This window comes from Eutrigla gurnardus, assembly GCF_963514095.1.
Source record: "Eutrigla gurnardus genome assembly, chromosome: 8".
NCBI lineage: Eukaryota > Metazoa > Chordata > Actinopteri > Perciformes > Triglidae > Eutrigla > Eutrigla gurnardus.
In genome coordinates this window covers 14334430-14359390 of record NC_139922.1, presented here as the reverse complement: position 1 = coordinate 14359390, position 24961 = coordinate 14334430, and the positions used below count along the sequence as shown (strand labels likewise).

At 45.4% G+C, this 24961-nt stretch overlaps 1 protein-coding gene across 1 annotated transcript; it reads right to left on the bottom strand.

Moving 5' to 3' along the window:
• Positions 1-3438: 3438 nt before the first annotated feature.
• On the bottom strand, positions 3439-16923 carry slc6a17 (solute carrier family 6 member 17). Its single transcript, XM_084015819.1, is given in 13 exon segments — positions 3439-3868; positions 4005-4167; positions 4319-4478; positions 4568-4760; positions 5225-5417; positions 5513-5754; positions 7140-7250; positions 8030-8161; positions 8163-8212; positions 9056-9182; positions 10320-10477; positions 13081-13498; positions 16789-16923. Coding segments are annotated over 12 exon segments (2193 nt in total). The 5' UTR covers positions 13382-13498; positions 16789-16923; the 3' UTR covers positions 3439-3505.
• Positions 16924-24961: the final 8038 nt, after the last annotated feature.

Here is a 24961-nt window from a genome sequence, read left to right as displayed (position 1 = left end):
GGAGAGGAAAAAGAACACACATGTAAACACCAAAAACCTACAGATACCCTGACTTTACACACACACACTCACACACACACAAGCACAGTCGCTCAGCTACTGTTGACCGAACACAACCACACACTAACACCAGAAACAGACACCAAAGCAACATGACCTACAGTACAAAAATCAAAAAATATCTCAAAATATACAATTATTATTTACAGCTCAAGTATGCACCCTGACACGCTTACTATAGATACTCAGTGTGAATTCATCAGAATGTACATCGATATGTACAGATTAAATACATGGCCTTAAATACTATAAATATAACTATGGGTTTGGTCACATGAAGACTATCTGCACAGTTAAATAAATACACTATTACTCTGTTTCTGTTGAGATGTCTAGAAGTTGCTTTGTAGTACATAATGCAACACAGCCTAAACTACACAAGGACACGACAACGAGACCCTGGAGTTTCCAATGGTTAATATTAAATATTAATAACAAATGCCAATATCTTATTCAACCAACATGACATGACATTCAGAGGCAAAGACCTGCTGTGCCTGGAAAAGTGGAGACGTGGGAACTCTCGAAATGAGGTTTCCAAGGGACTATAAACTGTTGTGATTGTGCTCTCCTAACTCTCTGGTGGACTCACTGACGGATCGATCTACACACTAATGGTGCAGCATAGCTTCTTGTGACAATGGCAGTGCATTTCAGCGCGCAGACTACGATGTGAAGGAATCAGAACACAATCTACCGGATTCACCATCCGGTTCACCCTCACCGACTCTGTTTCAACTCGTTGACTGGCTCTTGCTCACCAAGCCATGAAACTCCTTTGTGCTCACTCCGCTGGGCTTCCACAAAATGTGCTTTAACTCCGAGCCAAAGCTGCAGATGAGTGCAGGTGAGTGCCTTCACCTGAGGTTATGTGCTGTTTAGTAGGGCAAGCCAATTGATTAAAAACATCCACTTTCTTGTACATGTTATCACAGCAGTTCTGCGTGATTTTGATGAAAATTGGCAGTGACGTGTTTCCACTTTTCCTGTGATTTAGGGGGAGGTTAGTGTGAAAGGATCCCTTAATGTCTCCTACTGTTTTGATTTCACAGTGGTTCCCATACTGATAGTGACGTATTACAGCTTTTTTTTACTGTACGTGAGGGAAAATAGATGATGGTTTCGTAGTTATTACTTCAGTATATACCCAAGCATGTGCCAAGCAATCTATCACAGCTACTTTAGGTACTACTGTGAGTAGGCAGTGTAGCCTGAAACCTGAGCAGATGTAAGAGGTCACATGACCACATATGACATCGGTGTTGGACGTTGCAGTGACTGGAAGCATCAATCAACACTGGTGTGATAACGACATCATCATAAGATGAAACATCTTAGCTTGTAACAAAGACACAAAGATCTGCCGTACTAACACGATGTTTGGATGTTTTTTTTTTCGAATTGGCTTGCGATACATTTTTGTTGTATTGTGCCTTTCGTGGACGTTCAGCCTCTTTCTTTGTGTAAATATTGCTCGCCGATACGTATTCTGTTACAGCATTAATGGGGAAGCTTTTTGTCAAAACTGTACTTTAGCAAACAAACTCCAGGGTCTCCACCTAATTAAAGTGCTCGAGTGAATGAGACGAGACGTTGGGTCCAAGCTCTTACACAAACACACCGCGTGGTCCGGGAAACTGACAAAAGCATAAGGCAAACAGACGACAGGAACGCTGTCCAGGCACCAAACAATGTGACTGCCTGTGCTTTACATTACACATGTTGAGTCTCAGGTGTGGTGTTGTCTGAGGGAGCGGCCGAGTCCTCCGCTGGCCGGCAGAGACACCCGGTGGTGAAACCCACGTATCACCACGTATTCCAACATTTACATCACTGCACGTTTTCCACATTATACCTCTAAACATACATTGTCATACAACTTTATACATGAAAAAAAAAAAGGCTTTAAGTTTTCACACCTCAGCTCACAGAAAGACATCGAAGTGTAAACTGTAGTGCTTATGAAATGATGGTCACAATTAGAGGAATGTACATCGATTAAACCCAAACATCTGCCTCTTTGGGGGGGCTATATATTTACCGCTTGACACGGTGGGGAACCTTTTACTCAGCACTGTAACATAACAGATGTGCTGTTGTAGGACCTCGGCAGTAAAATGTCTCATCTGTGTATTGCTGAATAAACAGCTGTGCAGGTGGAGCAGACAAAGCTCTTCTTCCTCCTCTACATCAGAGGAGGATCTGCATCCGTGTTGCCATGGCTTCCCCCGGGTAACGCACCTCTATTTTAAAGAGGCAAGGTCACCGGGAGCTCTCAGTCAGCTGCACGTCCGCATGTACACGGAGACAAAAATTCACATTTTCCAATTCCAAATGCATCGGTCTGCCTCGCTAACACTCAGACAGACGAGTGTGAAGTGGCTCTGCTTTATCTCTGCCACCTCTGCCCGTCCGAGGCATCGATTTAAACGGAAATGCCTGATTAACAGGATCGATTCAAATGGAAAAAAAATTGCCTCGTTTGTCGAGGAGAAAGGTTGTTTAGAAAGAAAAACTGCTGCTCTGTGTTAAGGCTCAGAGATGTTTTAAAACAAGAGCAGGCGTCTGTGCTTCGGTGTTCACGGGCGAAGGAATGAAGGGGTGAAAGGTTTTCCCATCATTTTGCACTACTGTGGTGTATGTACAGGAATCACGGCGACATCTCGGACTATTGCACAACACGTATGTACAGAATTCTACATCGGTGGGGGAAGGAGGGATAGAAGGAGATCCACAGTTTTTACGGGGGCTCTACTTGGACTGGTTATTATTGCTGATGCATGATAGGCACAATAAAGATGTCGTGTGCTTGTAACACTGTTTACACTATCAGAATCACTTAACGTTATGGATGCATTTGTGATACATTTTCTCTTGGTGATACAGAGCGTGTTTTTTTTTTTCTTTTTCTGAGTCTCCTTCCATCCTAAACCCCACAAAGAACAATCTTCTACAACCGAACCAGAACATCCGACTGTCTCAAATATAACCTCCTCCACACTGGCGAACACGCGGTTCAGCACAACGTAAAGCCTTTCAGCGCTGCACACACCCTAACCTCGGCCAGAGCTCGATAAAAGCAGCCTGCATCTAAGCTTAGTTCCTATCTCTGTCCCTCTCTTTCTGCCCCTGTAATACGCTGACGGATGGGAAAAGGTTGTCATATCTGGTGGGACTCGCGTTCCCGTGATCCCTTCATTACAGCTGGAATCGGCAGCACGGATCCTTCAGCGGGGGAAGAAGGGAAGAACCACAGGCGAGGGGCAGAAAATGGGGGATAAAGTGACTCAGCTCTGGGGGTTAAGGTGTTATGAACGCTGCAACAACCGGCAGTGGATTTTCTTTCCCTCTCAACTTCCTCTGTTCCTCCCTTTTCTCCCTCGGCCTCCCTCTCTCCTAGCAGGGCTGGGGTTCAATGGACAGGAGGATCTATGAGCTCAGCGGATCATAGCTCGGACTCGGGCGAGCCGATGTTCTGGTAGCCCGTCTTGGTGCTGGTGCCGTAGTTGGTGTTGGTCATCTCCTGGGTGCCGCCTGGGCCCAGGTAGGCACGGTGGGCGGGCATCGGGGAGGGGGTCTCACTGGGGTTCTTGTTGAGGATGAAGCGCTGCTCGTCCTGCTCCTCCAGGTTGGAGATGTCCTTCATCATGCCTTTGCGGTAGGAGACGGACAGCTTGTTGGAGCCGTCCGAAATCAGGTTGAAGTGGCGGACGAGGAAGACGATGGGTAACGGCAGCATGGCCAGCACGATGAGGGAGTAGGCCATGGCTGAAGCCCAGGGAGGGTAGCTGTGGAAGCTCTCTGCACCCTGGCAAACAAAGTGCAGGGGGAAGAGAGTGAAGAAAAAGACAAAGAGGTATATTGGCTCTATAGAAACATGCAAGTCATGCTTTTACTCTTTGTTTATCTCCTTTCTCACACGCCTAACACACATAGACACTGACCTCGGCCTCCACCCAGGCGTTGTATCCTGCAGGACTGACGACCATCTCAATGACGGTGGCGACGATGAGCACCACCAGGATAGCGGGAGACACGTACCTCCACATGTAATAATAGAAGGAGTACGGCCTGAAACCGAGCATGTCCTCCAGGTCCTGCATGAACCTGCGATGGAGTGAAAGAAAGCAAGAAAGAAGACAGTTCCAACCATGTCAATGCACAAACATACACAACACCCGAGTCCTTGAATGGACGGCACCACACTTACTTATCTACATATAATAGACACTCTATAGTGTGCGGTAAATCCAGTTACCTCTTGGTTCCGTAGATCCAGGCCACGGAGATGTTCTCCAGGATCACCACCACGGTGAGAGGCAAACCGGCTGAGTAGTCGTCAAACATGGTGACAAAGTAGTTCCCTGAACGCTGCACGAACAGCAGGCCTAACAGGAAGGCGACGATACAGCAGCCCACTGAGGAAGAGAAGGAGAATCGTTCAGTGAGACTCTGAAACACTAATGGACAAGAGGTTTGAGTTTGACAACCAGAATGATGAGCTCACCACACAGGATCTCTTTGCGGATCTTGAAAGCGTCCAGTATGGGCGTGGTGATGCCGGTCATGGTGCCGATCATGCTTCCCAGACCCAAGTTGATCAGCATGAAGAAAAACATGACAGACCAGAAGGGACTGGCAGGGAAATGAGTCATGGCCTCTGTGAAGGCGATGAACGCCAGACCAGTGCCCTGGACCGACTGGACAGGGAGGAGGAGTCGGAGGTCAAAGGTGATTACAGATAATATATTCCTCTAAATGAGCTCTGTTGTAAATATTCTCTGAAAAGTGAGATTAATCCCTGCAACTAACAATAATTATCGATTTAGCTAATTTTCTCAATTAAACATTATATTTCCCCAGAACCGAACATGATTGTTGTTTTTTTTCCTCACATTTAATTTACTGTCACAATGAAGAACATAAAATATTCACATTTTTACTTTTTACTTACAATTGACAATGAACAATTAATCGATTGTCGAAATGATTGATTATTTAACCTTAAATCATTGCAGCCCTTTCTTTCTTATCCGTTTTATACATGAGGACAACTTGTTGTGTATCATCATCGCGTAATCACAACCTTGACTGACGTCTTGGCGAAACACGCATCTGATCATTCAGAAATAATCAACAATCGCACTAATTCCAGCTCTCTGACCTTGTTGAGTTCGTCCTCCAGCAGGCAGGCGTCCAGGCCCAGCTGGCCGAAGCCGTCCTCCTTCACCGCCTTAATGACGGCGTACATCTCTGCGTAGTCCTCGGAGGACAGGTGGGAGAAGTTGATGTGAGGAGGGATGAGCTCTCTGCTCAGCACACCTGAGTTCAGGAAGCCCAGAATCTTCTCTGCGTTGCTGCACAGGGGAAATAGGAGACATGTTAGTGAGTAAAGGTTGTTGTAAAAAACAAAAAAGGAAAAAGAGAGGGATTGGTTCAGCAGCACACTCACTCGACAACACACTTCTCGTTCATGACGTTGGCCTTGAACCCCAGGACGGCAAACACAACTAAAGTGGCGAGGATGGAGGTGACGAAGTTGATGGTGGAGACCAGCGCCGCGTCAAAGTGGCAGTTGTTGTCTCGCTTGTTGTAGCTGGAGAAAGCAATCACGCCTCCGAAGCCGAGGCCGAGAGCAAAGAAGACCTGCGTGGCCGCTTCCCTCCACACCTGTGGCTCCAACATCTTTTCCAGCTGGAGATAGGAAAAGGGGAAGTCATTTATCCTCTTTAACAAAACCCTTGATCATCGACGTCCTCCTCAAATATCTTCAGGACATCGTATATATTCTACATCCTTCAACACCTGATTGAAGCTAATTATTCAGACTGATGACACCTTTTATTCACAGCTGGCCCAATATAGCAGATTGTGCATTATTTAGTATCATGTCGTCATCCTATAATTCAGCATGTATTTTTAGAAACTTTGGGATTGGGAACAGAATCAAACATGTGGGTTTGAACAATAGTTGGTCATGTTTGTGACAAGTACAAGTGCAACTTCTACAAACAATATCTCATCGGGTTTTATCACTTATTATCTTTTTTTAGTCTTAATAATTCATAATACAAGCGTGACAGAGATATCCATATGTTTACTCGTGCTGCAATAAAGACCAGTGAGATAGCCCAACTGCAAAAGGCATATTGCATGATCATATAGCAAATAACAGAGTACAGGTGAAAATTTTCCATGTAATCATACAGATTCGCCACTAGGGGGGGACATCAACCCAACACGTGACACAATGTGGATACAAATGCTATTACAGTTTTTCACAATTGTTAACACAAACAAAGTGCAAATTTGGCAGCATTTGCACAACCTTCACTTCAACCTTCACTTCAGGAACCAATCGCTCGACTCAGTTTGGCACTTCACTCCCTTATCTGTCTTATTAGACTCTGACTGTCCTTCTTTACACTCTGACGTCAACAACACATCACCTTGTTGTCAAAACACTACAATGTTCAGTTGTTACACACACTTCTCAAGTGAAACCTCAAAGCATCAACCTTCAACACACACATATTCAAACCTCTAAACATTCAGGTCTGTTGAGTAATTTGTAATCAGGTCTACAGCATAAAAGTGTCTTGAACCTCCGTTTTGTTTGGTGAAGAATGGAGAACTTTGAAGAGAGAGACAACCAGAGAAGAAGAGGGGTAAGAGTGAGAGGAGGAGGAGGAGGAGGAAGAGGAGGAGGAGGGGGAGGACAAGGAGGAGGAAGAAGAGGGCAAGGAGGAGGACAAGGAGGAGGAGGAAGAGGAGGAGGCCAAACAAAAGGATGCCTAATTCATTTTTGTGAAGGGGGGGGGGGGGGGGGGGGGGCGTTGAGCAATTGGTAAAAACGGTAATGTATGTGTGGATCTGACCATGAAGCACTCAGGGCTAGGCAGCTTGCATGGACAAAGTTTCATTTGTGTTACATATCTGTTTATGAACCAGCGATCAGGAGCAAGACTAGGGACGTTTAAGACTACATTTCCCCCTCCAGCTCAGTAATCTGTTACATATTCTATTATTTACAGTGTGAAAACATCCTGGTTTTAGAGCCACCTCCTTTTTTCTCTCACCTTCGGGGTGAACATGTGAGCGATGCCATCCACGGCTCCCTTCAGCATCAGACCTCGCACCAGGAAACAGAGAAGCACCACATACGGGAAGAGAGAGCTGAAGTACATCACCTACAGCAGAGAGAGAGAGAGAGAGAGAGAGACAGAGACAGAGAGAGAGAGAGAGAGAGAGAGACACACACACACAGATAGAGGGAGAGAGAAGTCAAGTCCATTACACAGGGTTGCCATGGACACAGTTTTCTAAGGCCTCACACATGGAAGAAAACTGCAAACCACACACACACACACACACACACACACACACACACACACACACACACACACACACACACACACACAATGAATCAATCCCCAAACTGCTTTGTTTGCTTGGCACTGAATCTGTGAAATCTTACCAAATGTGGAGAGAGAGAGTACTCTAAATCTGAGAATCCTTCCTGCAGCACTTTGGGGATCTTTGCAGTATACTGATGATGATAATTGCATTACTACGTTTAGGGTTTAAAAAACCGTGTCAGAACTTGGCGATCCGTGTGTTTTCCTATTGAGAACGTGGGCTGGATGACTCCCACTCTGGATTGAAATTACAGGATGTTGTTGCAGTTGTTGCCAAACTAAGTATTTTCCATCTGCATCCTGAACCGGCGTTCGCTTGGTTCGTTCTAAGCGTATTAATGTTGCATGTGTCGCTCTTCCATAATATAGTTGAGGTCCAGAAATAGACGAGTGCTTACGAGAGTCCTGAGCTTCTCCGTTTGACTCTTTGCAAAGTGGATGAAACACTCGCTGACATGGAGGAATCAGTGATTGTTAAAAATGATGCATCACTGTGTGGTAGTCTCGATAAGTTTGCAGGCCCCTGCTGTGCAGCCACAGAGACCCCGTACCTTCCCAGAGGACTGGATGCCCTTGATGACAGCCATGCAGACCAAGATCCAAGCCACCAGCAGGGACAGGGTCATCTTCCAGTTCAGGCCGCCCGTGTCGTCGATGCTGCTGGTGATGTTGAGGGTCTGGCGGGTACCAGAAGTAAGTGGTGGCTGAGCTCTTTTCACACTCCGGCACCACGACTACAACAGGAGAGGGAAGGAAAGGAGGAATAAAGGATAAATAATGGACAACCAATTTAGTTTTTAAGTTTCATAGGAAACATGAAATATTTCTTTCATTTTTTCAGTCAAATTAATGTATTTACTAATAGCCAGTGGTGGAAGAACTGCTTTCAAAACTCTGAATAAACATACAGAAGTAAGAGCAGCAAAATGTACTTGAAAGTGTTAAAACCACATTATGAAGAAAGATTCCTTTTAAAATGTTGTCTTAATTCGTTTACTATGAAATTCATGTGCAAATCTTAATGTTGACGTTCACCTTATCAAACAACGTGCGATGCCGTGTGTTTAAATTATAAAAACGACTCATATTTTTAAACATTTTTGAAGGAGTAGAAACAACAACAGTACAAAGCAGAACAAATACTCAAGTTAAGTATTTGGTGATTGCACATAGCTTAACTGAATCCTGTTAGGCGCTCTGCAGCATCCCCCGCTGCATTCATAATCATAAGCAGAGTTGACATCCTGCCCTCTACTGTTAAGCTGACGGCCTTTACTCTGCCAGAACCGGCACGTGCCTTCACAGCGGACTACCAGCTGCCAGCCGTTCCAGGTAGCAGCACTGTGGGCCGGGTCTCACCATCTGACAGGCCTCGCCGGTGGAGCTGCTCTGGAGGATGGCGAGCAGGGCCATCTTGGCTAGAAAACACGGTTCTGCAGCTCTCAGTGCCGCCCTGCTGGGCCGCCCGTGTGCATCTGCTCACATAATGTGCTGAACATGGAATCGTCTCGCATGCGTTCATTTTTTGCTTTATGCGCCCTTGTGTGTTGTGCAGTGGCAGTTTGCCGTGCACTCACTTGCTTGGGATCCATTTATCTGGATGGGACATTCGGCCCAAGGCAGCGGATACTGGAAAGACTGGAAGAAATAGAAGATGCTCCAGCCGATGATCACGTTATAGTAGAGGCCCACGAAACCGCACACCTGAGGGGGAAGTGAAAGGAAACCAGCAATGCTTATCGCTCATAAAAACAATCACAGTCTCACCCACGGAATACACACACAGCACTCGGGGGCGGACAGCATGCCGGTTGTCGAGGTGAACGCCTCTCTTTGAGCGAGAGCACAGACGCTGAGCACACAGCTTAGGTCGGTGTGCGGATGAATTATTGAGCCGTTTGCTCTCAGCAGCACAGGCTCGGGTCTTCGATGAGAAGGTATTTATAGCTGCTGAATCTCCCTCTGCCACATCCGGGCAGCCACACGCCTCACTGCCCCCGGCCAGGCCCCGCCCTCACTTATTTTGCACTAGATTGACGAAAATCGCCATCAGAAAGGAGTGACAAACGGAAAGACGGACGCAGTAGATCACTGACTGGCTGCTTTAAGCTGATGACATTGACGCATGACGGATCACTGCTCCTGCAGATGACGGGGGCGGATTATCTCGGCGATCAGTGCTGGTCTTTGCATGCCGATTGCTTTTAAAACATTGAAAGGAGGACGTGCCAGCAAGCAAACATGTCCGACAAGAAGTCGGACACAGAGTTGGTGTTTGATGGCTGTAACCACGTGTACCACAAGGATGATGCAATATCCTTGTTTACGGCATTTTATAAAAGGGATAATTCATTTTCACTAGTCATTAATCAATCATTAAGTAATGCAGATCAGTGATCAGCCATTAAAAGCTGATAAAATTGGCATTTGGGTTGTTAGTTTCCCAAAATGGCCTCTTTGCATGGTGCGTATCTTCTGGAAGTTCTGAAGAGCTGACTTGTAAAAAATCACGTGATGGGTTTTTCCACTCATAATACAACATATTATTTGTAGGTTATCAATAAAGCAGCCTTCCTCAGTCAGTTTAATAGGACATGTTCCTTTAAAGAGAGGTCTTCGTCAACTCAAATTCATTTTTAATAGGAAGTTTTCATGGCAGAAATGCCCACAGAAACCTCTTAAATCACAATCCGCACCCACTGGACATTGTTACTTTGTAATTGATTTAGTTTTGGATTTTGTGATTGATTGTGGGTGTGTGCAGTATCACTTTACATATGGGATCACGATCAGGCCACACAAACTTTAGTTTTTTTACGTAATTTGGCTTGTTTTGCTCACCATCAGACTGGAAACCCCGATGCCTCCCAGCTGTGGGTAGACGTAGTTCCATACGCCGATGCTGCCACGCCTGATCCTCTGACCCACGGCCAGCTCCAGGAAGAACAGGGGGATGCCGATGAGGATGAGGAGAATAAAGTAGGGCACCAGGTACGCACCTGAGACAGAGGAGGGGCGGAGGGGAGAAGGCATTAGTTGCTCTGGTTATCTGTTATATGTTTATTGTATTGACAGAAGTTTATTGTAAAACAGCAGGAGGTTGAATTCTCTCTTTATCATCCATCTTTTTCCTCTTTCCCTCTAACACTCTCATCATCAACTTCCATTCACCACTTGTTATATTTTCACCATCTTTGTACGCAGAAGTACCAGAGTGAGAGAGAGAGAGAGAGAGCCCTCAAAGACAACAAGTCACGTCCAGTCCGTCCTGCTTACGTCAGGACAAGAAGCGGCGCCATGGTGACAAAACCGTCCACAGCTCATCGTGACGGACAGCCGGGGCGAGCAACTTGTTTTTGCAGACTAAAAGCAGACGACGCTCGACACAACAAAACATACTGATCACATTGTGAGTGGCTATTAGGGCCAGCAGCAGACAGAGGAAACAAAGACACGGGGACACAGTGTCGTCTTACACAGGCGGGTATTATTATCTGGACCATCAGAAGTGGCTTTCAATGAGCTTTGATGTCTATTCTGGGCAGCAGTCACACAGAATAGAGGAAATCAAAACATATTGGTGAGGAGATCGAGCTGAGTACATGGTTACCTAGACGACAGACGACGATTCTGTTCATTTTAGCTGCGCATTTGATTCTGGCTCTCTGGGTTTTCATTTAAGTATTCATGGAACCATCATGAGGAGATCAATCCAGATGAGAATCAAGCTGAAATTATTTAATTGAACCTCAGTTAACCTCAGATTCGAGGATACAGATCTATATAATTAGCACATCCAGGTCGATTATAACCCACAGCGTAGCAGCTCTCTGTTTGAGAGTGACTGATTGTTTTTGTGTTTTGTTTTTGCTCAGAGCAAATCTGCATAGATTTAGGTGTGGTAGTCAGAATCTGACAATTCCACCTTTAACATATTTCTGTGGCAATGCTGTAAGATTGTACTTCATCAGACAACTATCATTATGTGTTATAGTTTGTAGCAGCTTTGATGATGAGATAAACACATTAGTTAGAGCTACTATTGGATTAACCCAGTTTACAGTAATACATCGTTACTGAACATGTACTGTGATTTACCCCTGTTCCTGTAATTTCTCTTTCCTGGGGGCCGTCATGGAATAAAGACATATCTAATGTGTGTACATACATCTATGTATGTATGTGTCTTTGGTAACCTTCTGTCCTCTTCTGAGCACATTCAGGCTCCTCAGAGAATAGACCCTTTACTCCTTCATCACTTTCCCCTCAGAGCTTCATAAAGCACATTAAAGCAGCTGGTTGTTCCCATTGAACCTTCACTTTAATAGAAACACTGACGGACCGAGACATAAACGAGGACGGGATGGACGATGATGGACTGGAGACGGAAACAGTTTGTCCTCATCTCTTGAACAAGCCCAGACAAGACAATGTAGCCCAATACGTCTTAATCCAGCGGGGACACACACTTATTCCTGCACGCGCTGATTAAAACCATTCAGCTTTGTTAAATCGTGCATCTGAAATACACACACCTCCCACTCAGGGAACAACCAACAATGAAAGCCCAGGAATCAGTATGTACTCTTCCTCTTCCTCCGTCTTAGTCATCCCATAAACATGATGCCAAAGTAATAAGGCTGAGTCCTGCATGGACAGCAAACACAGACTAAACAGGAAGATCTTGCAGCGTTATGCCAAATCCCTCAATGTTAACTCGTCTCGCCTCGGAAAACTCATCGCATCTTTAACTGCTGACGGCACAAGTTTGAGAAATGCTGAAGAGACGGTCTCTTGGACTTGGACGATTAGTCTGCTAATTGTTTGACGGGATGCAGTTAATCAAAGAAGAGGAGGCTGCTGCCCCGGTCCACGGGCAAACCGAGCAGGAATTTACCATGAGAGAGATAAAGCAAAGGCCCGGAAAAGTCGATATATAATATTTAATCAATCCCTAGTCTTAAAGGAAAGTTTGACATTTTTCTTTCTTGCCCAGAATTAATGAGAAGATTGATTCACTCTCATGTGGAAGATTGGTATTAGCGTATTTCCTAAAATGTCAACCATATAATCAAAATGAAGAAAGATGGAGGCACAGAACAGCTGCTACGTGTGCACAAATGTTATCAATCAAATTCTGGATGAAAAAATGTAATTGATCTCCAACTGTCTTCATCATTCTGAAACCACGACAACAATAATGTCTGATGTTATTATTCAGTAAGGAAGTAGGCCTCAACAATATTACTAACATTAAAACTATTTTATGTTATATTATACTGGGGTCAGAATGAATGTTTAGTATCATTTGAATCCATGCCGTAATAATCTGAGTTGCTCTAAATCTCAATCAAATCATGTCTCAGCAAAAACTTGTCAGGCAGAGAACAGCGTCCTGGACACACTGTGGACGGGAAAATACATCTCATGTTCAAACAAAAGGATGAAATCAACATTTTTACATGCTAACTTCACCCATCTGGTCACTTATTTCAGTTCAGCATTGACTGAACATTTCTTTGTTAGCAATTCCCTAATACCCTGAGGAGACACTTAGTTATTAAAATGCACCACATTCATGCCCAGACGTCCATCCACCTACCTCCACCGTTCTTCTGGCACAGGTAGGGGAACCTCCAGACGTTCCCCAGGCCCACAGAGAAGCCCACCTGAGCCAGGATGTACTCCAGCTTGTTATTCCAGGCCGGTCGGCCGTCCTCTGCGTCGGGGTCCGGGGAGGGTATCAGGGCCTTCACTGGAGCAGTGGAGCCGGGACTCAGACCCATACTCATCTGACTGCTCTTATAGTCCATGGGGTGCTCCAGGGACAGCAGGTCAGCCACCGACTCCGTGACCGGTTCATTGCTGTGCTCCCGCTGGGTCACCTTGGTGTTCTTTGGCATGGCTGCAACACGGGAACTCCTTCAGGTAGAAGCTGGTGGAGGTACAGAGAGCCGAGGCGTCTGACTGGACAGAGAGCCGGACGAAGGGGCGAATTACAGTTTTTTTTCTCCTTCAATCTGGGAAGAGATATTTGGAGACAAACAGGAAATGTTGGTTCTAAGGGGAAAAGCACTTTTACTGCCAAAACCAACACACTCACACAATTGTTTGTTTGTTGTTGTTGTACAAATAAGAAACTCTGGTTTCAGCTTCTCAAATTAGATCATTTTGCAGCACGCTACACAACATCACAGGGTAACAGTTTAGGCGCCGGGCTTGTGACCGGCAACTTCCCCCGTTTTGGTTCAGAATCACGCTGCTTTTCCTGTCTGGTAATTAGAACATAGAGTATTTGAAAATGGCAGTAAAGCTGCAGCACTTTGGAGCCACAAGTGAGGTATTTCTGTAATCCACTTCATTATGGCGACTGAGACACAAATATTGAATTACAATCCATTTCACAGTAGAGCCCATTATACTAAAGTTGAGTCACGTGAGTAGCATGAACCGCCGTGAGCAGTCTGTTTGTGTGACTGCTGGTCTCAGTAGGACCGAACTTCAGCCAAGCACGTTTCATCGGTTATTAATGTCTCTATTTTGTCCCTCATCACGCGGCTTTGATGCCTTCAGTGTGTTGTGTTCATATCTGAATCCAGTGCTCCTGAAAAGAAATAAGCTGTCTGGAAAGTTAGTGTCTCGTGTCAAGTTCTGTGGTATGTGCCACCTTTTCAGGGGGACTTTGCTAATCCAATCCACTCATAATCCTGCCCCCCCAGAAGAAAACTGGTAGATAACAACAAAGTATATCAGCTACTGTAAAAACATACATTACCCACAATGCCACTCAAGAGTTAGGTGTTATGCTAGCAGTGGCTAACGTAGCCTCAGGCAGATATCCCTTCTTTTTAACACCACACATTTGGAAACATGTAAACCTCCAACTAACATTGACTCAAGTGACATCATTTGAGGTAATGTATGCTTCTGGAGCCATGGAAATCTTCATACATGCTCTTTTATGATGGAAGAGGAGGTGTGTTTTTTTTTTTTATAAAACACAGTGTGGAAACCTTGTAAACACTGGAGACCTAATCCTTTTAAATTAAAATGCAAATTGGTAGCTGCGAGCATGTAACGCTCAAAATGACAAGACCTTTGACCCTCAAAGGCTGGTGTTTTGAAAGTTACATTGAAACCCAACAATACAGTGAGTATTTATGCACACTAACTAAGCAGCTATGGGAGCAGAACATTTCAGGTTAAGCTGTCTGACTTTTCGCAGAGAGCAGAAACCGGAGGTCTTTGATCTGGAGACAAGACCTCTAATCTAAAAGCAGAAGCAGCCGACTGAAATCATCAGAGCTGGGCTTTTATTCACAGCGACTTCTCAAAAGCGTTTGCCAGCTGGCTGGACTCGAGGCCGCACCAGCAGCACGCACATCGCATTCCTCAACAGCGGCGCTGAGCCCCTGCAATCACGACACGCAGCAGCTCCCGGGCTGGGGACACAGATCCCAGAACAGTAGTGACCTTTCCCACAGCAATCTGCAGCTACATGATGCTGCGTCATCGGCCAACAACATAAGGTGTGAAGCGATGATGTGTGTGTTTGCAAACAACACTGTTTTATCCAAGCTGCAGAGTTTTGGGGGATGTGGAGTGGAGCTCTGTGTTTCGCCCTACTTTTCTTATGAATGGAAAGTCAGTATAGTTAGTGACACACTGTCCCACTTACTACTCAGTAGGGTGTGAATCTTTGGCTTCACAGCGATTCGATTCGATTAACGATACAGTAGTTGGCGATTCGATTCAAGAACATTATTTTTTTTTAAAGGATTCGATTCAATTCTGTAAACCATGATTCAATTCAGTAACTTGTAACCAAACTTCTATATCCATGAAATAAACATGCAATAATGCGAGTGAGACTATCTGTATTCTTCTGAAAGGTGAAAAAAATAAACAGACCACAGAATTACTTATGTTCTATAAAAAAGTAGTCCTGCATAATATTTTATGCTAAATACAAAAATGAAATGCTCAGTTATTTTTTAGAATGTTTCAAAAGACTACATGCTGGCAGGGGAGAGAGTGTCTTAAATGTATTAAAGCATTAATCATAATTAAGAATCAAGATTCATCCCATTAAACGCATTTATATCGATTATTGGTGAAGCCAAAACGATCCTATTTATTTATTTTAGCAGATCGATTTAGTTGAATCTATAGGACTGACAATCGATTCATCGATGAACCGAATGAATCGTTACACCTCCACTACTCAGGGATTAGGATGATGGCCGAAAAGATTCTCCCTCTGGCTTAATGATGTGTAGTGAAAGTTTGAGAATAAAATGCATGAAATTAAGTTGTGGAGGAACCGAGAGACCATTAACGCAAAGGGAAAATGACTGAAGGATGTGTTCACCTTTTAAAGAAATAGGAGTGCTGGTCCCAGACCTCTGAGACCAACGTGCTCGAGCCTCCAGGGGGGCAGATGTGTTGATTTTGCGGCAAACTCTATGACTGTAACCACACATTTCATAATCCTCTGCAGGCGTTTTGGTGTTGATGATGTAACAGCACAGGTTCTCCGTCTCTCTGACCCGCTCCACTTTTATCTCATCTGGTTGCTAAGCGATGGCTCTTCCTGCAAAAAATTGAAATCCCATCCCCACAGCACCAGTGGTCGCCTATATCTCCCCTCTCACCATCTCACACAGGCAGACATGATATTCCCAGAGGGTCGGCCACGAATAACACAGAGCTGCTGTGACAGGACCGAGGGCGAATCCGGAGGTGATGCTCTGTTGGGGGGGGATCTGTTGCAGGGTCACTCAGGTAGCCATCACATGGAGTAAAGTGAAATACACAGGTTTGCATAAGATGCCACTCAGTATTGATGAGTTGCTCCGCCCCCACGGGGATTTGAACCTGAACAGCACAGTGGTTCTGACAGGTACAAGACAGCACCTGCATGGCCACGTTCAAGGCATCCTCCAGACACACAGGCCCCCATATACTGACTCTGAACGTGGATTTAACCTCTGATGCCTAGTCAAGGTCAAATGAATCGTTTTGCGGAGATGCAAAACACCCTCGGTACAAGTCTGCAGGGGAGAATTGTCAAATTTGGACAACCGTGGCGCAGTGTCGTCAAACGCGACGGATTAATGAGCGACGCTCACCGTCAACGCTGCGGCGAAATCACCATCTGTCGTCAGGTGATGAGGTGAAAGCTGACGTCCGTCTCGATCAAGTCTTTTGAAGAGAGAGGGGGGAAGACATGGGGGGGCTACTGCCTGTCCGCCGAGCGACTAGATGTAACCGTCACACATCTAAATGGTGAAAATAACGTGATTCTTACCGTGTGTGATGCGCATAACGGGCTGTAACGTCCTGAATCCAAAGTGAGTGTCGGGTCTCCTCATCGAGCCGCCGTCTCCGTGTGCAACATCTCCGCGCGCGCAGAGATGCGAAATCAGCTTTCGGTCACACAGGGCGCGCGCTGCGTAAGCAAAGTCTGACGCAGGAGCTCAAACATATACGCCAGCAAGTTCCGGGGCCCCCGTCATCCACCTGAACCCGTGCAGGTGAAACTCGTACTGGATCCCGTTCACGATGCTACTGCGGCTCCGCAACACACCTGGCGTCCACAACTCCCCACGTGCTCACGGCCGTGTTGGCTGATAGACGAGCTGCCCGTAGTGTGGACACATTACCATGGCAAGTCACGACGGAGTCTGACGCAGGTTTGACTCACTCGCTCGTGCGCACGTCAGCAGTCGATCCATACACAACCGCGCGCGCGCACACGCACACACACACAAACATCTGCAGTGTTCCCAGGACGATAACAGCATCACACTTTTTTAATTAATTGAATATGCTGCTTTGTAAATTGTTCAGAATTCTTCTTCTTCTTCTTCTTCTTCTTCTTCTTCTTCTTCTTCTTCTTCTTCTTCTTCTTCTTCTTCTTCTTCTTATTATTATTATTATTATTATTATTATTATTATGTAATAGTAGAGCTTAGTTATCAGTTTACATCTAGCAGTGGTTGATGTTGATACCTAATAGACATGTCTACAATGTGCTGTTATGGCCACAGTGGTGTAGACTAAAATAGGTGTGAAACGACATGTGCTTCCTAATGGATGCTTCTCAAGTGTAGATAATTTGTGACACGGTCATTTTTCTAACTGACACCATCCATTTATCCTGCCCTCATTGGCTCTGTCCGCCGCTGCACTCCATAATTATTTCCTCCTGGAGTTTTATCTTCACAAACTAGACAACGGAGGACCTTTTGTTGTTGTTGTTGTTGCTGATTTGCATGTAATTGTTCTTTATTTAGACAACTCATAGGTAAGTGGTTTTTCAGGTTCTTCAGTTTGAAGTGTCAGAGAGGTGTGAGTAGGCCATAGCAGCAGCTCTGCTTCATAACAGCCTCTTCAAACGGGAGTGTAGGCCGCTGTGTTCCGGTTGCAAGTCTGCACCCCTTGTGCTAAAAGGTGTCCATGAACGCTTCCTGGTGGTGAACGTGTTCCTCCTGAAGGAGATGCAGTGTGACCGCAACTGTTGCTATCGCTAATGCTGCTCTGAAGCAGTAAGGTCTGTTGTGGGAGATGCACAGAGGGACATTTACCACTGCTAGGGTTAGTGTACCTTTAAATATATATTGTTTTGTTTACTTTACTTAATGTAGGCCTGAATTGTTTTTTTTACTCGTTTTTTCCTGGGTTTTGTTTGTAGCTTTTAAACAAATCCAGGTCCTGGCTGCCCATGTATTTGCTCTGTCCAACTAGATTGAGGCCTATAACTATTCCCCCCTCTTCCTACCTTAATAGGCCCAACAGAAAGGGTTGCAGCAATGTGTCACTAGGCACCTGATTCCAGTGCACATGTAGTGTTGTGGATGTTGTAACCTAATAGACATGTCAGAATGTGCTGTTATGGCCACAGTGGTGTAGACTAAAATAGGTGTAAAAAGACATGTGCTTCCTAATGGACGCTTCTCAAGTGTAGATAGTTTGTGACACAGTCATTTTTCTAACTGACACCATCCATTTATCCTGCCCGTGGCTCTGTTCACCACTGCTTCATGCACTCCATAATTATTTCCTCCTGGAGTTTTATCTTCACAAAATAGATAACAGAAAAGTTTGCATGAGCTTTTTGTGGTTGTTGTTGCTAATTTGGATGAAAGGGTTCTTTATTTAGATGACTAAGGCAAATGGTTTTTTCAATACTGGGTAGCCTTCAGTTTCTTTCAGAGTATTTAGTGATGCAATGTACTAGTGTGTCGGATGCTAAAGGATGTCCTGCAGGAGTAAGAGTTCTTTTTCTTCTTGACTAAGAAAAAGTAAGAATATTATGCATCGGATTGTCGAAAAATACTGTTGTCGAAATAAAAAGTTCTGTGATTGCTGTGACTTGTGACTCGGGCAATTCTCTGCTATTATCACAAGACAAATCACACACACACACACACACACACACACACACAAGCAGTACTGCATCAGCTGGCAACATGTATTCACACTATGCTTCCTGTCTCCTTCAATTCACTCATGTGACTCACTTTCCAAGGGATGACTGCTGGGATCAGTTGCCATGGCAACCACCGATCATATGAGGGTTACTCACCCTGTGAGCATTTTTCTTCCCCCCCCCCCTCCTCCTCCTGTTCTCTAGCACCTACTGGCATTCTGCAGTACGACTGGGAACTGTGAAAGTACACACACACACACACACACACACACACACACACACACACACACACACACACACACACACACACACACACACACACTCCAAACACAACTTATCACAAGGTTGGTCTTCCTGCCTTGTGGTTCATCATTTCTGATATGTGACTCTCGCCTCGAGTGACCACGTAGTTCATTATACCTTTCAATTATGCAACAGGAGACACAATGTGCCGTTCCTCCTCCTGTCAGAAGTCTGCTGTACTCACCCTAAAGCACTGTGAATAAACACGTGTCATGGTCATCAACGGAGTGGTTGTTTTGAATCGTTGAGGCAGGCACCGGGGATGGGGAGGGTGGGGGTGTGGGAAATCATATCTATTAAATGGTGCCGCGAGAAATTTGACTCTCAGTGCATCATTGAACACAGCTCTCCAATATCCCGGCTCTGACCTCACACGTCTTGACCTTGAGCCAGGTGGATTTATCTCTATTCGTCCCGGGAGCAGAGTGGAGGGAGAAGCTGCGGCGAGACCCAGCATTAATATTTCAACGCTGTTAAATAAGAGCAGAATGGAGGGGTAATGAGCCATCAGACTGGCCTGTGATTTACCAAGCCTTTTATCCTAGTGTCGAGTTCTGTGTAGTCGGACTGCTAAAGAGCCAGTAAATAGAGAAGACCGTCAAGACCGATGGAGCCATATGCAAGAAGACAATAAGAGTGCACCATCAAATATTGACTCGATCCTGGATGAGAAACCTGGCGTTTGAGCAGGTGGGCGATAACATGTTTCCACGGCACGTTACTCAACGGGGGTGTTGTTCTCCAGCTCGACAGCAAATTGTGGTGTTGTTTATATATTCGATAATATTGTGAGAATCCCATTCACCATCACTGGAACACCGGTCCTTATCTCCAGCCTCAGGAGAGCCAGGTTGCCAGGTCACAAATTAAACACGCTGACGAACACCGGTGGGTGTAATCAGGTCCGTGTCCCAGGGGGGTGTTTTTTGTACAGCTGATCCTCTGCTCCCCCCTTTTGCCTGCTATCAGTGGTACAGTCCCAACTCCTTCAATATACTGATACCTTTGCTTACGTCATTCTGGCATGAGATGAACAAATGAGGAGGAAAGGATGCTTTGGCAGTTCCTCTGACAACCTGCTGCAGGTCTGGCCTTGAATAAGAAGAAAGAGACAGAGCTAGCACACACAGAAATGCTGCTGATACAACAGCACTGAAAGATTTTGTTCACTAAAAGTCTGAAGATCAGTTTACTGGTGTGAGCAAACTGAAAGGTCTTAGCACAGATATCTCATTAGGGATTCCTCCCCTACCCTTTGCCTGTCCCCATGTAATAGCCCATCTCTGCTGTTCAAGTGACAAGTGGTTCATTAGCACGCTGGCCAGGCTCCACCCATGTTCCCTCAATAAAGAAACACACAGCAGTCGTGACCGCAAGCAGGAGGACAAACAGGAGTATTGGCACCTGTGATGAATGTGCAGCGGTACAATCGATGTCAGAGATTTGGCCTTGAGTCACATAATAAACACAAATGAAGCTGGCGATGCATGATGGGCATCTAAATTTGAGACTGTGATTCTGTTGGATGAGAATAAGTCTGGTCCTCACCCAGAAGAATAGACCATTTACTTGAGTTGTTGTGTTTATGGGGCTGCACGGTGGTGTAGTGGGTAGCACTCTCGCCTCACAGCAAGAGGGTTCGATTCCCGGGTCGGCCTGGGTTCCTTCTGTGTGGAGTTTGCATGTTCTCCCTGTGTAAGCGTGGGTTCTCTCCGGGTTCTCCGGCTCCGGGATAGGTTAATTGGTGACTCTAAATTGCCCATAGGTGTGAATGTGAGTGTGAATGGTTGTCTGTCTCTACATGTCGGCCCTGTGATAGACTGGCGTCCTGTCCAGGGTGTACCCTGCCTTCGCCCAATGACAGCTGGGATCGACTCCAGCCCCCCACGACCCTAAAATACAGGATAAGTGGTAGAAAAGGGATGGATGGATGGATGTTGTGTTGATGGTTAGTGCCTTCAAAACTGAACTCCTTCCGAGCTCTGAATGAGGCATATTCACTCAGAAGGTTATACAAGTATCGTATGTTGTATTTTGGAGCAATTATGCAGCCCGTTTGTTAAATTGCTTTGCAGAAACTAATCTGAATCTTCATTTCTAATTTTGGAACAAATGTCACAATTCTTGTTTTTAGCGTGTGGTGCTTCCACCAGCTGCTTATGACATTTAAAGGTTGCGGCGTAGAGTAGGCTCAGAGAAGGTTAAAGTTATCCCTGTAGATTTTGGTGTGTGAACACTGGTTGTCCTCCTGGTCCTACTGGTCCTCCTGGTCCTACTGGTCCTCCTGGTCCTCCTGGTCCTCCTGGTCCTACTGGTCCTCCTGGTCCTACTGGTCCTACTGGTCCTCCTGGTCCTATGATCCTACTGGTCCTCCCCTCCGGTATTCCAGATGGCGGTTCAGACCCTGCTGTTCAAGGCTGTACAGTAAAAGAAATACACAAATAATACAACAAAGACTTCCTGCTCGTCGGATCTCTTTTGCATTCATCCTTATCTAATGCATTATGAGAACTCACTGGGCCTTGGGATTAATGGGCACGAGCCAGTTTGCCCTGATACACTTTAGTGGAGCAGTTGTACCTCAGGTTTATTTATCTAAACCCAACAGTAACAGTGGGTAAATGTTGTGGCTAATAGAGCCTTTCATACCTCAGTAGTGTGGCGATACGAACCATTGTGACCGGAGGAGCATTGCTAAGCGTTGACATGATCTACCAAAAGCCCACAGACTCAGTCAGTGACCTGTGAAAAGTCCACCTCAACAACCTGTGGACTCTTCTCTGACACCTCTCCATGACTAACCCGTTGTGACGGGTGCCGGGAGGGCAGGACGATGCTTAAAGAAGCACAGCAAACACCGACTTTTACGCAACAACATAAAGGACCGTGAACAAAACGTTTGCTGTGACCCTGTCAGCCGCGTTATTGTCAAGAGCCTGTGCTGCCCGGGGGACGCTGTCTGCGGCTGAGGGCCGTACCGTCACATGATTCATAATTTTGTAACATCTGAAATTAAAATATGACAGATGGCCAGTCCGCCCATGTTGCTGGCGTCAACTCGTTGACCAAGTAGCTGCAAGAAGCAAACTTCCTTTGGTGCTCGTGTGTGCTGCGGGTGTGTGTGTGTGTGTGTGTGTGTGTGTGTGTGTGTGTGTGTGTGTGTGTGTGTGTGTGTGTGTAGGAAACCAGGAAACACTGTGAGTGCTGTGGGTATTCTCTTGCTGATAAAGTGGAAGTGATTTGATCGTGAAGCAATGATAAGAGCGCTGGACAAATTAGACCCATCATGCACAAATATTATGATGGAAAATATGATGGCGACGCCCATGGTGGCATCTCTCTTTGTCATCCAGTCATGTTTCATCCATGCATACACAGAACGTATGCAGCGAGGCATATTTATTCCACGGATGAATACCTTATGGACCTCTATGACAATTCAAGGCCACTGCTCACAAACATGCCACAGCGTGACTCATGTCCCCGCTCCCTCCTCCGAGACATCAGCCAGCGAGCACTAAGGGTTTCACTGCTTACACTAAGCTGCCCTGAATAAGGAAAGTCAGATTCTGCACAGAAGGTAGATTTGATCCTTTTTTTTATGCAGCGTTTGGAAGAGGAAGGTTTAAATAAATGTCGTCGGCTAATTCAGTAAGCTTCACTTCGTCACAAGTATTTAGGTTGCACATTTAAAAAATATTGTGTGTGTGTGTGTGTGTGTGTGTGTGTGTGTGTGTGTGTCTGTGTGTGTGTGTGTGTGTGTGTGTGTGTGAGTTTCACACTCACAGCTCTAAGCATATTTTCGTTAGTGTCTTTGCAGAAGTGCACTTGTCATACATGTCAGCTTATTCAAAACAAATGCAGTTTCTAATTATCATGACAGAAATGTAATGACGATGACCAAATTGTGGCGTACAGTGTGCTGTGTGTGTACTGTCAGTGCATCTAGTATCATGTACTCTCTGTGAGGTGTTCATTAGACAACATATTCATTACAGAGGCCACAGTTAGTGGTGGTGTACTATATATGATTAGATTGAGATGCATTTGTAATATGGTCAACGTTTGTAAATGGATGTTACATTAGAAAATAATACATTAGTTAAATTAAATTAAACACATTTCTGACAGTATCAATAAGCATTATAATCTTTGTAAAGCTGGAATCAATGACTGAGATTTGAATTGCATTAGATTAAAGGGTGAACCAAATAATATGGCCACTGGTAACTGAGGAAAGTTATGATTCTGGTTGAGCCACTGTGATATTGTTGCGCCCTCTACCGGTTGGAATTGTAACAGCAGAACATAATGCAAATTAAAAAAAAAAATCCACCATCAGAAGAGATCACTTAAGTCTGTTAGTTTCCTGCCTGCAGTGAGAATGTGAAGTAGTCAGAAAAACACAACCGCACACGTTGATGCTTATTATAAACACCATGTTTACTCATTAACGCTGTTCTGTTTACAGTGTACAGACTGTTGTTCCACGAGATCAGTGAATGATAAATATTGATTGATTCCCCACAGGTTTGCACAATCAGTCTCATGTTTCACAACGATTAGCATGGTAATCTCCTCTCCTCCCTCCGCCTCCTCTCCGGCTGTCGAGGCCGGCTGCCGAGACCTCTGATGAGGAAGGGAGGGCTTCGCTGCCATCTGGGCTGCAGCAGGGAGTGGCAAACAAGACGCAGGCTCAACCTTTATGTAGGTTTCCATCAACCAGACGCATGGAGGAAGAAGAGCTTGCTTTAGGGTTTGGTAGAACAACAGGTGACAAAGAAAATCTAATCAAAAAATACCAAAGATGTAAGTGTGGCCTTAATACGAATCATCGGCATCATCATTAAAAACATTCAGTCACAGGAAAAATAGATGCTTTATTCGTTGCTCCAGTGCTGCACAGTTCCTCGCTCTAAGGTCTGTTGTGAATTATTCTGGGATGACAGGCAGCGTGCTGCAGGCCGATGTTTACTTAGGAACCTTATGTTTACTTAGGAACCTCCAGAAAAGAAACTATTCAGACTGAGACTGAAAAGCTAAGGTACTGTATTCAGAAAGGCTCAGTAAATAAACAAAAGCCAATTATGCTCTTCTCAAATGGAAGCCAACGCAGTGGCTTGTGCCATTAAAGTCATGAGTTATGTGTCTAACAACAGGGTGACGGGGAGCATAATGAGCATAAAAGGATGAAGTAATACGCGGAGTGCAGTGAGAGCAGGTCTGGGGGTTTGCAGCTGAGATCATGGCTGATATACCTGCCCATGCTCTGCAGCCTGATTCCCTTCCCTCGTTCAGATTCATGTCTTCATCAGTAACAAGGCCAGCGGTCACTGTGATAAATTCTGCAGTTGTTCAGACGCCCTCATACAGAGTCTGGCCGGCTGCCAGCTCCGTCAGCAGACAGCTCTGTCTGCAGACCTCCTCTTCTCTCTCTCCCTCCCTCTCTCCCGGAGAGACAAACGACCTCATCTCCGCCACGGCTCTGTGGCCGCCATCGATTACCGCCACACTCTGTCTCATTCTCCCCTTGCCTCACCCTCCCCATCTACCTCACTCTCATTTAATCGCCTGTTCTTTTTTTTTTCACACCTCGTTTCATTATCGATTTGAAACGCAGGGCGACGAGAGCTTGATGTCTCTGTCTATACACAGCCATAGTCATTCATGCAGGCTAAAAGCCAAGATAATAACTGCAACTGATCAAGTACAGGAGCCGTCAAGGAAATATCAACATGATGGTTCA